The sequence below is a fragment of the Hemisphaericaspora subhashii genome (genome assembly GCF_019202705.1).
Source record: "Hemisphaericaspora subhashii strain CBS 10753 chromosome Unknown scaffold35, whole genome shotgun sequence".
Taxonomy (NCBI): Eukaryota; Fungi; Ascomycota; class Pichiomycetes; order Serinales; family Debaryomycetaceae; genus Hemisphaericaspora; species Hemisphaericaspora subhashii.
The window spans coordinates 938-20,783 of NW_026057377.1; the positions used below are offsets into that span (position 1 = coordinate 938).

Genomic DNA, 19,846 nt, shown 5'->3' on the forward strand with positions numbered 1-19,846 from the left:
ACCTCACATTGCATTTTTCCTGACCTTACTAATTTTAAATCGATTGTTCCGGAGAAATTTCCTACTCCCTCCATCCAATAAGCCGACCCCCGGGGACGAAGATGGGGCAGCTCAGGCGGATTCATTAACAAACAGAACAATAGTTTTGTGTAACTCTCCTTTGCAACTTCTATACAGCGAATGAGGGACACGGTTCACTTGACTACCCAATCATTAGAAGAAAAAAAAGACGAAGATGAAAAAAGACTAAACAGCTTGTGAAATTGTAACTCACGACAAATCTTGAAACAGTAATGTGTTTCAAAAAGTCATCTTGGCGAAAGCCGTGTTCGCCTCAAAGGTTAATGGTGAAATCTCGCTTAATCTGAACGCTTTTTCTGCAAAATGAAATATGTATGATGCAAGTATTGCTAAATCTGGCTCCAGATCTCACAAATTTACACACGCTTTAGAATACACAATAGAGAACATTTATATATCCTAGTAAGCCCATTTTATGAAGACCGCAAAGAATGAATCCCTCCACTCATATTTAGCCGGTCATATTTTTCCAGCGCCATAAACAATAGGGTTAATAAATAGTAACTGATGAAATACAACCATTAGAATTGATCACCTCTAAAATACATCTATCAATCCCATATAATTTCGATTGTCCCCATGTTTTCACTTGTTCGTCATCGGCTAATCTATCCCTTTCCATCTCCATCCCATCTTCTCCTCGATTGGGCAGTTCAATAATATCTAAATCATTATCTATAAATTCCGATTCATTCCTATTCAATAATACTGGGGTAGTATTCTCATGGAAAATTTGGGGTAATTCATCAAAATACATTCTGGAATTGAATTGGATCGATCCGTCAGAAGATTCGATTTCCCAATTACATCTATTCCATCTCATGAAATTTAACCCCTCAGTAATCCCCCCATTATGAATTATTACTTTCTTAACTGAATTATTCATTTTGTTTTGATTATTGGAATTGGTTATATTGTATAAGATATCAATTCCATATTTGTAATAATTATGGAATTTGCAATGACTTATATCATTCTCGGAATTCTCTCGTTCGATATTTGATAAATGATTATGAATCAATAATCGAGAATCAAATTTATTGAAATAATCTTCCGGAGGACCTAGGATATTTATAACATCTTGTTGAGTAGATTTGCCAATCTGGATGATATTCTCCTTTTTATCTGCCTTTTGGATGGTTATCGTACCCTCATCTAGATTTATTACTACATTCTCAATTTCATTCCCACCATCACCTCCACCTCTTTCATTTGTTCTATTGGCCACATAATCCTCCCAAGAATTCCCTTTATGCAACGCAATAGAATCACAAGTCACGTCATATGGGTTATCCCAATTAAGCAAAGCACTCAATACCTGTTGTCTCTCATCACCTAAATCCCGAATATTATTCAATAATTCCTCGTTCAATATCCGGAATTTGAAAGAAATCCCCGGATATGATAAAATATATCCATCTTTCGCCCCATTTAATTTCCCAGGATATGTGGGTCCAAATATCTTATTATAAATCAATTTGAAATTGGGTCCGATACTTGATAATTGTGTATTATAAGTTGATCTCGAACTAGTTAAGGATGAAATGCCCGAATTATTATTATTCCCTCCACTATTCTCAGTTCCTACCGTACTTGCAGATGACAAAGTCGTTTCTAATCCATTCACGGGCATCTCAACCTCATTCAAATTATGTCCATTATATATCAATCTCAACCCCCCTCCTGTCTCACCACCACCTCCTCCTCCTCCACTTCGATTCATATCTAAAACCTCTATCAATTCCAAAGTCTGATCACGTTGATTATTAAAAGTTAACCTAATATTCAAATCAATTATAGTCACAATAATTGGATTTTCATAGAATTTGGTTGGATTATAACTGATTCTAAATTTATATTTAAATTTATCTAAATGTTGTATAATTTCATACATTGATCCTCCTAATTTAATGGAATTGCCCAATCCTTTACCTGGGCTAATTATGCTTTCGTATATCATTGGTGTGTGTCTTCTGTATTCTTTGTTGTGTGTGTGTGGTTTAGGTGTTACTAGTTGTAACCATGTGGGTAATTTATGTGGAGGGCAAGCAAAACAAATGGAGGGGCGATAAGATTAAATCAAAATGCGACATTTTACGACATTGATTATTTGCGACATTAATATCGGCAAACTATACTGAGTGGTCTATTATTGCCCGTTGAGGGCATATTTATCAAGGATTCTGCAAAGAATTCAAGCAATAATTTACATTTTGTATTAAATTTGTCGGCGTAGTTGGTGTTCGTTACTTTTGGGGAAAATTCCATTAAGGTGAAATTTCTGTCAGCCAATTTGGTTGCAAAACTTCCTAAAAATACAAAACCGTTTATTAATTAATTAATAATACACTAAATAAATACAAAATTGTCTAAGTTAATAGATCACCCAAAGATATTTTTGATCTAACTGTACTTTCAACCGTTGGTTTAACTTCCTGCTTCACTTCAATAATCTTCTCTTCTTTCTCTTCTTCTATTAAATTTGGTTTATAAATTTTTGAAAGTTTATCATCTTGATCAATAATTCCATAATTCTCTCCATTCAAAGGTTTTGTCAAAATATCCAATAAGGTAGGTTCTTTTTCTTCCTGATCCTCCAATTTCCCATCTTGATCTTTTTTATGATAACATGATTGGCATAAGGCAAGTTTCAAATCATCATGAGTGTCCCACCATTTAGGTGATGTGTCTGTTGAACATCTCCTACATTTCAATATCCGTTTTTTAACTTCCGAAGGTTTTAATAATGAAGGAATCTCAAATCGTTTGTTATATATCTGACAATTGTTGATATAATTTATTGATTTAATATTTTGACCATTATTCACACTGTTAGGTTTAACTAGATCTTCTAAAAATAGTTGAAATAGTGGTTTCAAGTCATCTGATTTTGAATGTACTCTTTTCCCCAATGTCCTCAGATTCAATATCGTATATCTCGATTGATCATGTTTTGGACAAACTAAAATCGGTCTCAATTTCCCCAATTTCCCATCCACATTCACCAATTGAATATCTTTATCAAATTCACCCACTTCTTCCACTAATTTAAATCCAAGCTTAAAATTCGGAGTATCTTGAGCACAAGTTATATGATACTTAGTTTCATTCTCACATTTATAACAACCTATCAATGCTCCATTTTGTGAATCACAAATCCCACAATGATGTTTATAATTATTCAAATAGACTCGAGATACATTATCTATCGAAATCAACAGATTCATCGCTTCTATAACATTCTTAGTATTCTTCAACTCTTCTTCGCTGAACTTCTTAGTCTTTCTACTTGGCGGTTGTCTAAACAGAACCAATTCATGATTGAACACCGCACATAACAAATGACACCATTTTCCAGTATCAGTAGGTTTCAAATAATCTGGTCTAACAATCGGTGAACCCATAATTGACAATTCATAATTCGATTCGTTCGCGAGACATAAAGTACACGAATACACCGTATTATGTACTGGATGTAAATCATTTATACAAGGTTCACAAAGCCATTCTTTAATTGGTTTAGGTGCCTTTTCCGGTATGTTTATCCCAGCACATGAACTATGAACATTCACACCACATGATGAACAGATTAACATTTCCAAAAGCGATGATTTTGAAGTATCGTGTTCTCGACAAATACAACACTTTCTTTCCAGTGGTTCGAATGGTAATTGAATCGAAGATAAATGAGGGATTTGAAGATTGGCCAATTGGGAATTGATTTCAACTAATTGTTTGGTTCGGAAACTATTGATAATAAAGTCAATTTCAGATCTTGATAGATTTAAATGCCATTTCTTGTCAAGCTTATAATTCGAAACACTGGGAACGATGTAATCAGGGTTAAGTACTGGATTGTCAACCTTTTCAGGCGATGGCCAATTCCAGGTTTGTTTCCTTTGTTTCTTGGAACTTTCATCTGATAATTCTGAAGTTGCTCTTCTCTTAGATTGTTCAACTGGAGTAGATGCAGTTGCAGAGCTAGCTGATTTCGTAGTTGTGGTTCCTTCCTTTCTCTCCACTTCAATCGATGCAGCTTTTGATTGTGCCTTGGGTTTCTTATTCTTGGAAGCGCCACTATTTGTTGGCGAAGCCAGCCTCTTCTTCTTCGCCGGTGACTCACTCTTGGGTTGTTCATTGCTTGTCCCTGTTGGTTTCTTTTCCGCTTGCATTATCGGCAGCACCTTAGTATTTGCTTGTACAACAGCAGGATATCCATCATCTTGAACCTCATCTCCAAGCACAGAACCATTCTGTTCCGCAAATTCCAAAATCTTATATGCATCCGTCAACAATTCATTCTCAACCCTTTTTTTCCACCCACCTGATTTCCCACCCGTCTTCTTCATGACTTCATTAGGATGTTCCCAAATCACCGCATATCTTCTCCATAATTTCGCACACCTAAAACATAACCCCACTACATAATTCTCCTCATTCGGCTTTTTGGCATCATGACCCGTGATTCTAAACCATTGAAATGATCTATGGGAATTACAATGTTTACACACCAATTTCAGACGTTTTGCAAGGATTTTTTCATTATCATAACAAGAATCATCTTCAGCATCAGCTAATTCATCAATCACGGGGTGTGAATCTATTTTCGATGCCTTTTCAGCGGCGACGGCAGCTTCATCTTTGACCATATTTTGAACTTTTTTCTGAATCCTGCCTTCAAAATTCCCCCAGATTAATCTTCCATTCTTGGTCTTTTTCCAAAGATAATAAAATCGAACAATCATGGCTGAGGTTTGGGTTTTGACTTTTTTGAATACGGGATGTAATTCACTTCCGAATAGTTTGACTCCGGCTTCAAATCGCTTGATTTCTTCCTTGGTGAAAACGGGCTCCTTGAGGGATATTTTTGTTAATTGTAATGCATCCTGATATGCCTTTTCTGAATCACCCTTGTGGTTCATATAATAAAGTAATATGGCATCCATAAAATTTGGAGAATTGGGAGATAGCTCTAATGATTCTGCAATTGGTGCACATTTGGTAATATAGGAATCTAAATTTGAGAAATTATCATTTATATCCTCATCACTTGATTTCCATAATAATGTACAAGTCTCTCCTTCACCATCATCAACTCCTCTTTCAATATACCCCTTTGGTCTAGGTTGTAACCAAGCCGGATAAGATTTCGGATCCATATCGGCATATTCCTTCGGCACTTCCAATTTTTTGAGTGTTTCTTCAGTTTCCTTCTGTTTCGCCTTTTTGTTATTCTGAGACCCGCTCTTCTTCTTCAGTTGTTGTTGAGGTTTTTCAATATCATAATATACCAAAGGATGATCACCATCACATTCAGGAATGTTGACTGCTTGATGCTTGGATCCTAATCGAGTAGATGCTCTTGGATATGGAGATCTATCATCTAAATCAACCCCATCTTCCAATCTAGCATACATTCCAAGATATCTCATACACCATTCTTCTTTTAGTCTTCTTTTTTCAAATGTGTTCTGTCTGTCTTTGGTTAAGAAATCAATTGCCATGGTTTCATATTTGGGTAATGTAGCTACTGGGTCATCTATTTGTGATTCTGATAGCGGTTGTTGTTGTTGTTGTTCGTCTTCTTGAGAACTGGGGATGGTTGAAGGCATGGACGACGATATATCATGATCAAATGAACTTAATGCATTTAATTCAATAGCTAATTGATCTTGATTTGAAGATTTATTATCATGAGATAACATCAACATTTTCTTACTATGATATTCAATTTCATGTTTTTTGGTACAACTTGCACAAGACCAAGAAAATCCCCGGCTTGGTTTTTTCAATAATGGAGGATCCAAACAAAGCATATGATAATAATGATTACATTCTACACAACTGATTGAATCTTGTGTTGAATCACACCATTGACCACATATTTCACAATTACAAGAATTGGAACTGAATGTATTTACTAATGATTTTGTTCTTTGACTTTCAACAAATATGAATTCAAATCTTTTGTTTAATGCAATTAGGAAGTTCTTACTTTTACTATTTTCAACATCAGCATATTGTAGTAGGTTTTTTGTCAGTAATACGTCATAAAACTTAATCATATATCTATCAAATAATTTATCAAAATAAAAACAATTTGGCTTCTGGGTATATAATTCCAAACTTGATAATGTAGTTGAAGGTGATGCGGATTTTTTATTGTTATTTCTTAATTGTTTCTGCAATTTGGAGTCATTTAAATATCTATCTTCTATATCTTGTTTATGTTCAACAGTAACTAAACCTCTGAAACTAGTTAATGGACAAGTATCCGTATGCATAGATGCGAATAATAATCTAGAATCAGAAGTTAATTTTGAAATGTCTCTAGGTCTATAAAACCATTGTATTTGAAATGAATAATCACTTGCCTGAACTATACCTTCTTGTAAATGATATATGTCATCATCACTAGTTTTATGTTTCTTACTGGTAAACCCTCGAATACGTCCAATATAATAAGGTTCTCCTGGAGGTTCACTTATCATATAAATGTATTGACCTTTTGATAGCGTAAATATATTTCCATTTCTTTTCCTAGAACTGGTACCACTATTACTACTAGTAGTAATGTTGCCTTTTGAGGTGGGAGATTGTTTAGGACAGTATAAAGTCTGTATTCCAAGATCTATATATGCATCAGTTAAATCCAATTTGAATGAAAAGAAATCTTCTGATATTGGCGGTGGTTGCCAATTATAAGGTATAGTAGATTTCAATGCTGAAGAAGGTTGAGGTGTCTTATTATTACTAACATTACTATCACTTTTCTCCAATTGAGGAGTTGACGTTCTCTTTGTTGACCTCTTTTTCGTAGTCCCTCCTGGAGTATTCAATCCTGAAACTGAAGTTGAAGAAGAATTACCAGAATCATATTCTTGATTAGTATAGTCTATTGCGTCGTTGTAAGTTTTATTGATTGTTGCTTTCCTCTTTGGTCGTGTCAGTGTCATTAATGTCATAATTATTATTGTTATGGTGTATGTGGTAAAATGTCTATATGGGTTTTTATATCATGTAAATTAATGAAGAAATCCGTTTGTGGAAATCTAATATAATGCTTAAGTATGCTTGTTGTTTCAAATTGTTCTTAAAATGAATAGGATGGTACAAAGAGGGGGGGGAGGTCTCTCTAATATTTATACAAGATACTACCAAAGAACTCACTTAAAGAATGTTCTTTTTCTATAAAGGTTTAATGAAAAAGGAAAAAGTTCAAAGAAAGAAAAAGTTGAAATTGGGATATTAGGAAAAATAAGATTTCATTTGTATAACGTAAAGTGAGAGCGTAAGTGAGACAATGACACTCAGTTGACAAAATACCAAAGAAAAATTCATTAGTATGGCTGTCCATATTTGAGATAATATTCTGATAGAGGATTGGCTACATTGTGGTCGAAGCTTCATATTGCTGCGATAAGCTATCGAAAGAATACATGATATCATTACGTTTGATCTATAAACTTGACAATTACTCAGTCTATCTATATAGAACCAGTTTTTAATGCCGTTTCAATTCTTTCAATTTCTTCAATGGTCGTGGCAGTCTTCAATTTATTTAATAATTCTTCTCTTTCTTGTTTAGTCAATTTATGAATTACTGTGTTTAATTGTTTATCCTTAGATGAAGACTCTAAACCATTCTTTTCTTTAGTTATACTCTTCTCTATTAACGATGTAGCAAGCTCATTATATACAGTATTATCATCACCAAATAATTCTTTAGCTTTCTGTCTTTCTCCTGGTTTAATTTTCTTAAAATCTAATACTTTTAATGAAGGGATTAACCAAATCATAAATAATCGATAATTTTCAACTTTTGTTATTGGATTTCCAATTAGTATCAAATTTTCTAAATGTTTAAATTTCATACTAAAAGTCCGTTGAAATCTTGATATATTATTATTTATTAATGATATTGATTTAATATAATTATCCGTTGGAAATCTTTCATCATCTATATGAGTGATATTATTATTACCCAATAAGAGAGTTTCTAAATTTATAAACCCATTGGGTATATCACTTAATTCAATCAATTCATTATTGGTCAAATCAATTACTTGAAATTTATCTTGAGTTATTGATAAATTTTCAATGTACGGAATTTGTAAATCTCGAAGTTGTAAAGTCAATTTCTTTTCAGGATTAAGTATTATAGGTGCATCATTTATCACTTGTGGTGTAAGTCTCATATTTACCTTCTAACAATCGAGCACTTCCATAGATGTACAATTTGGTTATTCGACTTCCAATCCCATTCCCATCGCAAACAAGGTTCTACTACTAGGGCCAAATAAATTGTCTGCGAAAAATGTCGTAAATCTTCAAAGTCGTCATGTCGTTCAATATTTTCAAAAGTTTTTTTTTCTGGTTCCTGTTTTACAACCAGGAAGACTTTAGTAGCCTTAAATCAGCCCCAATCAATTCCATCATCGAACCTTTCTCTAATCAATCAATTAGGAATCCTATTCTCAATTCAATCTATTGGCTAGGCAACACAAATGATCCAATTAGAAGAAAGAGATATTCCCGTTATACCGGGCACGAAATTGGATGAAATGGAAGCACGGGAATTGCGACTCATGGTTTCTGAATTATTGGGACGTAGAAGTGTAGCATTTCCAGGATCACAACCAGTATCATTTGAAAGAAGACATTTGGAAGAAACACTAATGCATAAGGATTATTTTGTTTGTGAAAAATCAGATGGATTAAGATGTCTTTTATTTATAATTAATGATGTTCAAAAAGGTGAAGGGGTATTTTTAATCACCAGGGAGAATGATTATTATTATATTCCAAATATTCATTTCCCATTGAGTGTGAATGAAACTCCTGAAAGAAGAACTTATCATCATGGAACTTTATTAGATGGTGAATTGGTATTGGAAAATAAAAATATAAGTGAACCATTCTTACGATATTGTATATTTGATGCCCTTGCAGTCAATGGGAAGACGATTGTTGANTTGGAAAATAAAAATATAAGTGAACCATTCTTACGATATTGTATATTTGATGCCCTTGCAGTCAATGGGAAGACGATTGTTGATAGACCATTACCAAAGAGATTAGGTTATATAACTGAAAATATAATGAAACCATTTGATCAATTTAAAAAGAATAATCCTGAAATTATAAATTCACCTGATTTCCCATTCAAAGTTGGTTTTAAAACAATGTTAACTTCATATCACGCAGATGATGTATTAAGTAAATTAAATCAATTATTCCATGCTTCCGATGGATTAATTTTCACATGTGCAGAAACTCCTTATGTCTTTGCTACTGATTCAACTTTATTAAAATGGAAACCAGCAGAAGAAAATACTGTGGATTATCAAGTAGAATTTGTATTTAATAAAGTACAAGATCCAGATATGGATGAAAGAGATCCTTCTTCTACATATATCGATTATGATACAAAACCAGATTTAATTAAATTGAAAGTATGGCAAGGAAGTAATATACATACCGATTTTGCAAAATTAGATTTAAGTGATGAAGATTGGGAAAGATTAAAAGCATTAAATGAACCATTACAAGGTAGAATTGTCGAATGTCGAAAATCTCAAACAAAAAAAGGATATTGGGAAATGTTAAGATTTAGAAATGATAAAAGTAATGGGAATCATGTTACAGTAGTGGAGAAGATTCTACTTTCGATTAAAGATGGGGTTAAAGAAAAAGAAGTTATTGATTCATGTCCCAAAATAGCAAAAGCTTGGAAAACTCGAGAAATGGAAAGAAGAAATAGACATCGTAATCCTCCTCCACCAGGCGGTGGCCCGCCCCCTCCACATCAAAATGCATATCATCAACCACCTCCACCTGTACAACACCGATCCGGAGGACCTGAATCTAGTGAAGAACCACCTGTAAAGAAACAAAAACCAGATTCTTCAAATGGGTATAATAAACCACCAGATCCATCTGAGCCTATGCTTGATGATATTCCAACTTATGAAGATAGTGACGATGATGATGATGAATAAGGGACCCATCCAATGCAACTTGTAAAATTATTTATTATGTATTACTTTCTATTTCTTATTTGTAACCTAAACTTTTGTATTAATATAATTCGATCCGGAAATATGAAAAAGATTCATATAACATCTATTGCCCCACATAAAAGAAAACGGTTATTTATTTTTTTTTTTGGCGTTTTAATTTCTTTTCACACCCATATCTTTTCACACCCATATCTTTTCCCACATCACATTCCCATCCAAAATGACAATCCCAAACATCCATGAATCCATAGGTCAAATCCAAAGTATCGCAGTCATAGGAGCAGGCGCAGCAGGTGCATCTGTCATCAAAGCACTAATGTCCGAGAATAAATTTCTTCAAATTCAAGGATTTGAAAAACGATCCACATTTGGTGGATTATGGAATCATTCCACCATCACCGATTCCCTGATCATACCTATCCCCTCCGAGTCCCCTCTGATTGATTTACAACCCGTCAAGACCCCTGCAGATGAATATATCTACCCAACTGCAGTTTATGATGATTTAGATACGAATGTGCCCAAAGATATCATGAGTTATGGGGGTTTGGAATTCAGAGAGGAATTACCGATATTCCCTGATCGAAGGGATGTATTGGAATATATTAATGAATATAGTGAGGAAATTCTTCCATATGTTAGATTTAATACAAAAGTGGTTTCGGTTGAACAAGTGGAAGAATATAAATGGAAAGTTGTTTCTCGTCCAATCAATGACTCTACTCAGGGTGGGAAATTGGATCAGGAGGATTTATGTGAGGTTTATGATGCAGTTGTGTTAGCTGCTGGGAATTATGAAGTGCCTTATATACCCGATAGACCAGGCTTGGAGGAATGGAACCAATCCTTCCCGGGGTCAGTGACCCATGTTAAGTCGTATAGAAATCCGGGTCAGTTTGCTAATGTCACGGGAGAGATTATTATTGTTGGTAATTCTGCTTCGGCCGGTGATTTGGCTTATCAATTAGTGTCTGAATTGAAGCGTCCGGTTTATAAATCAAGAAGATCGGAAACTCTATTACCGGCTGGGAAATCCGATTTGATAACAGAAGTAGCAGACATTAAATGTTTTAACCCAGATGAGAAGAGTATTGAACTAGTTGATGGGAAGATCATATCTAATGTGGGTGCAGTCGTGTTTTGTACTGGATATATCAAATCATTCCCATTTTTTAAACCCAACCCTGCATATCCATTATTAACTGATGGACATAAAGTTCATGGAACTTACAATCATGTTATTCTATATCATTATCCAAACTTGGCAATTATTGGATTACCAAAATTTGTCTTACCAATGAGAACAAATGAAACTCAAGCATGTTGGCTAGCCAAAGTATGGGCTGGTAAAGTCAAATTACCTAGCTTGGAAGCTATGAGTCAATGGGAATCAGATCGAACTAGCAGGATGAACGATCGATATTTCCATAATTTGATATTCCCCGAAGATGTTCAATATTGTAATGGCTTGATTGATCAGATTGTCAAATCGGGAGGAAAAGGGTTGATGCCTCATGAGTGGAATAAAGAACAGACTTCGGTTAGAGGTAATATGAAGAAGATTAAAGAGGCATATATTGAATATAGGGCAAAGACTGGTAAACGAGCAAGTTCTTATGAGGAGTTGGTTGAAGCTGGAGTATTGGATACCGTAATGTTATCTGATGATACCCTAAAGGAATTTGGATTCACATTTTGAAAAACTCTATTAAAAATTTATTAATATACACTTTTTAGATTATATATACACCAAAATATAGATTATCGTTCTAGATTGATATTATTTCCAAACTTGGCATATAATTGTTTCTTTAAATCATCCAATTGTTCATCATAATTATCAATTAAATCACAAGTTTCATTAATTTGATTCAGTAATTTATCATTCTCTTGTTCAATTTTTTCAATTGCTTTACTTATTTTTATAAACATAAATGCATCACCTATTTTATATTGTATCTTTTCATCTTCATCTAATAATTCTATTTCTAATGCTAAATCATCAAGATATTCCTTTTCAATCTTTAATTTATCTAATTTTGATTGTTGTTCATCTTTTTTGGAGATTATAGTTGAAAATTTATTGATCTTTTGTTGATCATCCCATGTGACTTCTGTTGCAGTATTCCTCTGTCCTTCTGGAAGCAATTCCATTATGTATGTATGTGTATATGTATCCTGTTGTGAAGTATTGACCCTAGTTGATTCAACACTATTTGGCAACACTCACTTACAACAATAAAGGGAAAGAAGCGAAAAAAAAAAATTATTAGTGGAAGTCGTGTAGATTTGATAATGTCACTTGATTCTATTTCCATGGAAATAATGTCTCCATTTATCGATGTCGCATATACATTCTCCATTTGAGGTTCATGGAGAGCATGTTTAATTAGATTGTGGCAAGGGAAACGCCAAAGGGCATTCAAGATAAGTGATAAGAGGGGTTGCAGGAAATGAAGTATCTGCAAATAACCTAAAATAGTCTTTGGAGGAAGTGACAATAGTACACGGGTGTTAGCTATCAGCTTGAAATTCTTATAACGGAAATTGGCGCCTATTATTCCTAATTGGGAAAGCGGTTCATCGCGTTTAATTAACGTTAGAAGATTTTGAACGCTGTCACTTGACGTTAGCAGTTTTTAAATATGTTGACTCCGCAAATATACGGACGTATCATTATTTACTTAAATATAAGCAACTTTTACTTATTCTTCCCCCTTATCCATTTGTACATATATAAAGTCTGACGTATTTCTCTCTTTTCTTTCTTTCTTTCTCTGACTCAAAAATTGATAGCCTTTTCTTTTTGCCTCATCCCAAATTTTTTCGTACGGCACAAAACGGCAATCGGAGCAACAAAAAAAGAATTTAAATTAATTTAGTTTGTCTTATCAAGAATTTTTATCAAAGATTGATTTCACCATACAAAACTCAAAAGTACTAAACAGCATGCCTTCCACAGTTGTAAACACAGATGAATATGAATTAGTTCACTTGACTGAAAGAGAAGTTATAGAATTCACAAGAAGACAAAACGCAGAGGCTTGGAAAGGTAGATTATCTGCTGAAGACTATGTCTTGAGAGAACATGTCTTGGGAAAATCAAAGATTACTTCTTCTGATGTTAATAGATTGATGGTATTCATGTTGAAGAAAGTTAATGATACAATTCCATTATGTTCTATTGAATTTTTGATTCGTAAATCTTGGAAATTTGTTTATGAAAATGACAAAGTTGTCCAAAAAGAAGTATTGAGTGGTTGTATTGGAGGGGTGTTTACCTATCCTGAAAATCGTGGTAAAGGATATGCAAAAATAATGGTTGATAAGTTAGTAGAAATTGCCAAGAGTGATTTACTCGGTCCAGAAGGGTTCACATTTCTATATTCTGAAATTGGAGAATATTACAGCAAGAATGGATTTTTGTCCTTGGGTGTTGACTTGATGAATATCCCATTAGAAAACTCAAAAGTTGATAAAGATGTCAAAGATTGTAAATATGAATTAATTGACTATCATCAATTTGAACCATTAATGAATGAATATGCAGAAAAGTTCAAAGAAGACATTATTGCAAAAGTTGAACAAGATCATATCACAAGAGTAGGAGTTGTACCAACTTCTGATATTGTTGATTGGTTCCATTTAAGATCAAAATATATTTCCTACAAATTATTCCAAGAGGATAATGCAGCATCTCAATCTATTGACTTTTATAACGAATCTTATGATTCAATTACATATAAATTGGAGCATTGTCAACCCAAGAAATTCGGTTTGAAATTATTCAATGATAATGGAGATCTCGCAGGTTTCATAGTATGGACAATCGATTGGTCCTCATTAACAGAAAATTACGCTACAATCTTAAAAATTGTCCTGTTTGATGAAAACAAGGCTGAAACTACAACCAAATTATTAAAATTATTCAAGAATTTTATTATATCCAATCCAATTGTGGGTCAAACTACAACCAAGATTGTATTATGGGAATCCGAAGTTTGTGAACCTGTCAAATCCTTCTTGATTGAAAAATGGGGTTCTAAACATGGTCTCTATAATGGTTCCAGATCAGCCATTTTGATTAATAACAAATTGGAAGATTCTCAATTAAGACAAGGTCAAGTTATTTGGGAAGGAAATGATAAGCTTCCATGGTTTTAGAGAAATTAGTTATTCTATTCTTTCTCTTTGCGTTTTTATAGAGTAATATAGTCATTATATGTAAAGAATGTCTTCATAGTTAAATATCGCTTGAGCCTTTTCTCGGCTAACCCTCTCCCCCTTGTTTCTTGAAATTTTTTGGAAAGTACAATGAACGGAACCTTGATATTTTTTTCGCAGCTAAACGGTTGCAACACAATCAATTTCAAAAAGTGCATCACTCCGCATATACCTTGCAACAAGAAGTCACATCTTCATTCTACTTCCTATTATACTGGGTTTTCAGTTGGCATGGTTTCATAAATCAAGTAGGGTGCATGAAGGAACCGCTCAGTAAGTCTAGAAGATACGCTTTTTAAGATAAACTGAGAGTAATTGCGGTTCTATTTACTATGCAGTTAGATAATTGACTCCCTCCACCAAACACAACCAAAATCCAAAAAACTTGATTGAAAACACAAATGCAAAGTATATTTCGATCCGATATGAATATGCATGGTCTAAACACAAAGGTATGTAGGCGACTTGGGCAAAATAATAAAAAAAAAACCCTTGAGCTTGTGGCCAATGATAAAATTTGCGCTTTTTGTTTGTGTGTAACTTGTGGCTGCAAAAAAATGTCGCATTCTATATGAATGATATATACCCTTGCTAACAGGACAGGATTTGTAAGGTGGGGTTTGAATACAACATAAACCAATTTCGATCCATATTTTCTTCCAAACATGCACTTAGTCTAGGTATTATAGTTTTTATGTATTCTCATTTATCGACAATAAGTTATAGGAAATCGTTGTCTTGCTGTCATGGATTTTAGGTTGATTTGAATTTTTCACTAGTCCAAGCATAGCATATCTTGTATTAGATCGATCAATTGCAATATGCGAATTAAAACGAATCTCTACCCACTTTTATTTTACGTTTGCTTTTTAAAATTGTGCGTAGCTAAAGCTTTAAAGAGAGAAGGACACCAATCAAAAGTGTTGAAATACAACGTAACCTAGATCATCCTTCTATTTGCCTACAACTATAAATGGACTTCCACAACATATTCATTTCTAGTTTTGTATTTTCCCTTTCATACTAGAACCATAAAGTCAACATCGCTGGGTTTAGATTGACAGAGAATTGTCGAAGTAAGCGACTTTGATAGCACTCTCTGATTGTTCATACTGGAGACATTGCAAGAGATATTTGTGGTGAATCTACAGTTTGGAATGAGTTGCAAAAAAATTGCGAAAATTCTGGAACAATTCATCAAAAAAATACAACCTCATAGTTCTAAATTTAACGCATAGTTTCTCATAGACTATTTCAATAATTTGATATTAAGATAACTGATCCACAAGGACTGGATGAAGAGTATCTTTGCCTGAGAGGAGAGAGTTATTCAATGCTCGGAAGAAGAAATACATTGGAACATAGTCCAAAAGAAGAAAATCCGGAGATGTTGGAGCACGTGCGATTCGTAAGACTTTCACGTGAAAGTCACATGAAAATCACCCGTAAATCACGTGAAATAAATGATCGCTTCGTTCGAAAAGCCCCAAAATTTCACGAAATTCCGTGATAGTTTAGTGGCTAGAATTACCGTTTGTCGCATGGTAGACCGGGGTTCAATTCCCCGTCGCGGAGCATTTTCATTGCGCAAATGGTTTAGTGGTAAAATCCAACGTTGCCATCGTTGGGCCCCCGGTTCGATTCCGGGTTTGCGCATTTCTTTTTGTTTTTATAATTTTTTTTTTGTCAAGATCAAGAAAGTGTTGGCAAATTTGCTTCGCCATGTGTTGTAAAAACACATTTAGAATCACTACCAGGATCATTGTGATAATTATCTTTTTATGTTGAGGGATCGATCCTATACCAATTATAAATGGATACTGAGGAATTGAGATCAAGGAACCCAGTTAAGATAGGATACTATGATCCCTTTAGTATCTATCCAAAAATCAAAGATGATTTTGAAAAGAACTTCCCATTGACAAATTTACATTTAAAATTCGAATTGTCTCAACCTTTAAAGTCGATTCCATTGTTACCTGTATCATTGGTTGAAGAAGTGCCGAAAAAGCAAGATATTATTGAATCAGATGATGTTTATACGCGTTTAATGTTTATTAGAATTGAAAGTATTGATAAATATCGAAGTCAGGTTCGACCATTAATAAGAGAATGGCTTAAGCAATTAGTATTCAAATCAAGGAGTTCTTGGATGATTATATTATTTGTTCCACATGATACAAAAGACAAGCATTCTAGTTTGATTAAGACATCTCGATTCGATAAGTTGAGGAATGATTTTGGTGATGAAGGAAAAGAATTGAAAACAATCTTACCTGGGAAGCTTCCCGTTTATGATGGAGCTCGATGTTTTAAATTAAGTGAAAATGAAATCAAAATGAATAAAACTGAAGCTTATAATGGCCTATTGTCAGAAATCAAGGTTTTACTTATCTCTTCATTCGTGAATCGCCACAGCAATTTTCGACAATTGATTAAAGAAAATAAGCAACATTCAATAGGTCAGTTTATGCTGATGTTAAACCTTGCAGATTTATTAAACGATATGAGACTACACCAGGATTCATTAGATTCTTATGATAAATTATTTCGAGAACTTGAGCCCTTAGTTCAGCAAAACCCCAACTACTTCAATTTAAGCATCGATCTACCTAGTTCATTCGACTCCTATAATTTTGAAGAATCGTTTGATTCAGTAAATTTAGAGGTTAGTTTTGTTCAGAAGAAAGACATAAATCTATTTCAGCTACTGTGTTTAGTATTTATTAATCAATCCATTTTATTACAATCATTAGCAAATGCTAGCAGTTCAATTTCACTTGCTTCAATATATATGTCTAGAATATATCAACTGCTAATTGAATTCCTTAATGATCTTTCCAGAACATCTCCCAATCATGATTTACGCGAATTTCAGTACTCAGTCATCGAATTTTATTTAAACCTCCCACTAGCACAAAGACTTACAAGTTCTATATCTGACACCGAAGAAAGTAAGGCACAAGTCCGAGCCATTTTAGAATTCAGAGCAGAGTTGAAATTGCAGCAAAGATCGATCTTGATAAAGTTGGCAGAAGACAAAAACTATTGTATACGTGGAATAGAGAGTGTATTGGAAGAGATTTCCTTGGATGACAACCAACTGCATGACAATACGCAACAGCAAAAGCCACACGAATTTTCTAATCCCTCTCTTCTTGCGTGCTTAAAGGAAAAATCCGATTTCTTTGACAAATTTGAATCATTGACCATGGATATTATCCATGATTTCATGCTTTGTAGCCGTTCAAAATCAATTGATGTGCTTTCCATCGATCTTGTTATACTAAACTATGAAAAGCAAAATTATACTCAATGCTTGGAAATTTTGAAAGATTCTTATGATTTTTTTATTTCAAATGGTTGGAACTTCTTAGGAGGGATTTTGTTGGAAATTTATATTGGATGTCTTGAAAAAGTGAAACCTCAAGAATCAGATGAAGTATTGGCAACTTGTTTGAAATTGTTTTCCTGTCTCGTTAAAAGCAAAAGTGGAATTAATTCGTATGGATTGATCAAAACTAAAGAACAGATTGAAAAGCTATACGAGAAGATCAATGGTTATTCATTAAAACAAAATATAAAAGTTGAATGCTCCCTCAATGAGTTATTCAAATCAGAAGTTCTATTGTATTTCAATGCAGACGAATCTACAAGCAGGGATAGATATTATGTAAACATGAGGTTAGAGAATCGGTTCGGAGTTCCATTTATGTTTGACCGCATTGAATTAATAACGACAGATCAAGAGGGACATGAAATTTTGTTTAGACAAGAAAATGTCGAAATATCGTCAGAAAGAAATCATACAATAAAATTATTCACCAATAGTTTCATTATGGGCTCTTTTGTTCCAAAGAGACTTTGTGTTTCTGTTAACAAGATGTTGCATTTTGTATTAGACTATAAGTTAGTTCCATCGATAAGATTTAATGATTCTACAATTGACCCCAACGCGTCAACAAATCATGAAATCCAAGAAATGAGGCATTGCACTCAAGCACAATCAATGTTAGTTTTTCCGAATCTTGACAAATTCAGAGCACAATTCTACAGTTCAAAAGCAATGAATTTAGGTAGTTCTAATACCTTATTGAAAATAACTAATGGTGGAAATAGAATAACTGATTTGAAAGCTAAGTTATTCTCGACCACAAACGGATTAAAGATCAATGATACTGAACTTGAAATCGACTCGCTCGAACCCAACGAGGTAAAAGATATAATTATTCCATATACTTATAACTTCGATAACAAAATAATTAACATGCGGGCACAAATAGAATACTTTTCAGACGGTGAGAAATATGTCTTTGAAGCTTCATATGACATAAACATAACGCTACCCATTTCAGTTTCAGTACAAGATATCTTCAAAGAAGATTTTATATATTGGAAATTCCAGATCGGAACCTCGATTCCTGAAGTACCTATCAGAATCTTGGATACTAAATTAAGTATCGAAAATGACAAATATTCAATTGTGGAACCAGGTATCAAACTTCCTGAATTGATAGCCTTTGGAGAACAATCAGTTTCAACGTTTTATAGAATCATTCCCAATGCTGACTGTCAAGTATCTGATACAGATAGCTTAGATTTGATTATTAAATATTCGAGTTTACAAGAAGAATGTGAAGTTTGCATGGATGAATATGTGATTCAACAGCTAGAGAAGTTGAAATTATCCAGATACTGGTATTTATTGAAAGACGCATTAATCTCAAAAATGCGATTCGAGTTGAACAAGTATGCCATGGATAATATTATCAAGTTTCAAAATGGGACTGAACTAAGCACTTTGGGAGAGGCAATAATCCATGAATTTGTTGAATCGATAGCCGACAAAAAGATATTGGTTAAGTTATTGCATGATGTGTTATTTGAACAAGAAGTTCCAGTCATCAAGAAAGAGGGCAATATACTTTCATTGCATATATCAGTTCCTGTTCCAGTAATAAAATATTTGCAAATAGTCGAGTATGACTTTGAAAGGAATGACAAATATGTGGTTGGAGAACCAATTAATGTTTCATTAAGAGTGAAAACAGTGAATAGATGGTCTTCAGATGAAGACTCAGAGAAATCCCAAGCAGATGAATTCCAATTGATGTTACAAAATGACGACAATTGGTCAATATCAGGTTTCAAAAGGAAGATATTTAGACATGAAGCCGAAAATGAATATTCCCTCGAGACTCAATTAACATTGATTCCGTTAAGTATTGGCAAAATTCTCTTACCAAGAGTAAGTGTAAAATCTTCAGAAAAAACGGAACTGGATGAGATTTCAATGGATGTAGTATTTAAGAATGGCTTGGAATCTTTATTGATTGTTCCAGATGTCAAAAGTATCACTTTTGCCTTCTAATCACAATGCTTCTATTTTTAGGTTAAATTTAATAGACATCATAACTAGACATTTAAAAGAAGGCTGTACACCGTATGACCGGTCTGAGCCTCAATGGCCACGAGCCAAAAAAACAAACCGAAATTGCCGATGATAATTTCAGAGCAAT

At 33.8% G+C, this 19,846-nt stretch overlaps 8 protein-coding genes across 8 annotated transcripts; 4 read left to right on the forward strand and 4 right to left on the reverse strand. All coding sequences in view use genetic code 12, as the record gives it.

Moving 5' to 3' along the window:
• Positions 1–571: 571 nt before the first annotated feature.
• On the reverse strand, positions 572–2,041 carry J8A68_004751 (uncharacterized protein; the record flags this gene model as incomplete). Its single annotated transcript, XM_049408743.1, has 1 exon — positions 572–2,041. One exon carries the CDS (start codon positions 2,039–2,041, stop codon positions 572–574), a length of 1,470 nt encoding a protein of 489 aa, XP_049261926.1.
• A 409-nt stretch (positions 2,042–2,450) lies between these two features.
• On the reverse strand, positions 2,451–7,046 carry J8A68_004752 (DNA-binding E3 ubiquitin-protein ligase; the record flags this gene model as incomplete). Its single annotated transcript, XM_049408745.1, has 1 exon — positions 2,451–7,046. One exon carries the CDS (start codon positions 7,044–7,046, stop codon positions 2,451–2,453), a length of 4,596 nt encoding a protein of 1,531 aa, XP_049261927.1.
• A 522-nt stretch (positions 7,047–7,568) lies between these two features.
• Positions 7,569–8,279, reverse strand: LEA1 (U2 snRNP complex subunit; the record flags this gene model as incomplete). The annotated part of the gene is made up of 1 exon (XM_049408746.1): positions 7,569–8,279. One exon carries the CDS (start codon positions 8,277–8,279, stop codon positions 7,569–7,571), a length of 711 nt encoding a protein of 236 aa, XP_049261928.1.
• A 309-nt stretch (positions 8,280–8,588) lies between these two features.
• Positions 8,589–10,082, forward strand: CGT1 (mRNA guanylyltransferase; the record flags this gene model as incomplete). The annotated part of the gene is made up of 1 exon (XM_049408747.1): positions 8,589–10,082. The coding sequence occupies one exon, from the start codon at positions 8,589–8,591 to the stop codon at positions 10,080–10,082; it is 1,494 nt and encodes a 497-aa protein (XP_049261929.1).
• Positions 10,083–10,323: 241 nt separating this feature from the next.
• J8A68_004755 (uncharacterized protein) lies at positions 10,324–11,802 on the forward strand (the record flags this gene model as incomplete). The annotated part of the gene is made up of 1 exon (XM_049408748.1): positions 10,324–11,802. The coding sequence occupies one exon, from the start codon at positions 10,324–10,326 to the stop codon at positions 11,800–11,802; it is 1,479 nt and encodes a 492-aa protein (XP_049261930.1).
• A 62-nt stretch (positions 11,803–11,864) lies between these two features.
• Positions 11,865–12,257, reverse strand: J8A68_004756 (tubulin-binding prefolding complex subunit; the record flags this gene model as incomplete). Its single annotated transcript, XM_049408749.1, has 1 exon — positions 11,865–12,257. One exon carries the CDS (start codon positions 12,255–12,257, stop codon positions 11,865–11,867), a length of 393 nt encoding a protein of 130 aa, XP_049261931.1.
• Positions 12,258–13,052: 795 nt separating this feature from the next.
• J8A68_004757 (uncharacterized protein) lies at positions 13,053–14,267 on the forward strand (the record flags this gene model as incomplete). The annotated part of the gene is made up of 1 exon (XM_049408750.1): positions 13,053–14,267. The coding sequence occupies one exon, from the start codon at positions 13,053–13,055 to the stop codon at positions 14,265–14,267; it is 1,215 nt and encodes a 404-aa protein (XP_049261932.1).
• A 1,873-nt stretch (positions 14,268–16,140) lies between these two features.
• On the forward strand, positions 16,141–19,698 carry J8A68_004758 (transport protein particle complex II subunit; the record flags this gene model as incomplete). Its single annotated transcript, XM_049408751.1, has 1 exon — positions 16,141–19,698. One exon carries the CDS (start codon positions 16,141–16,143, stop codon positions 19,696–19,698), a length of 3,558 nt encoding a protein of 1,185 aa, XP_049261933.1.
• Positions 19,699–19,846: the final 148 nt, after the last annotated feature.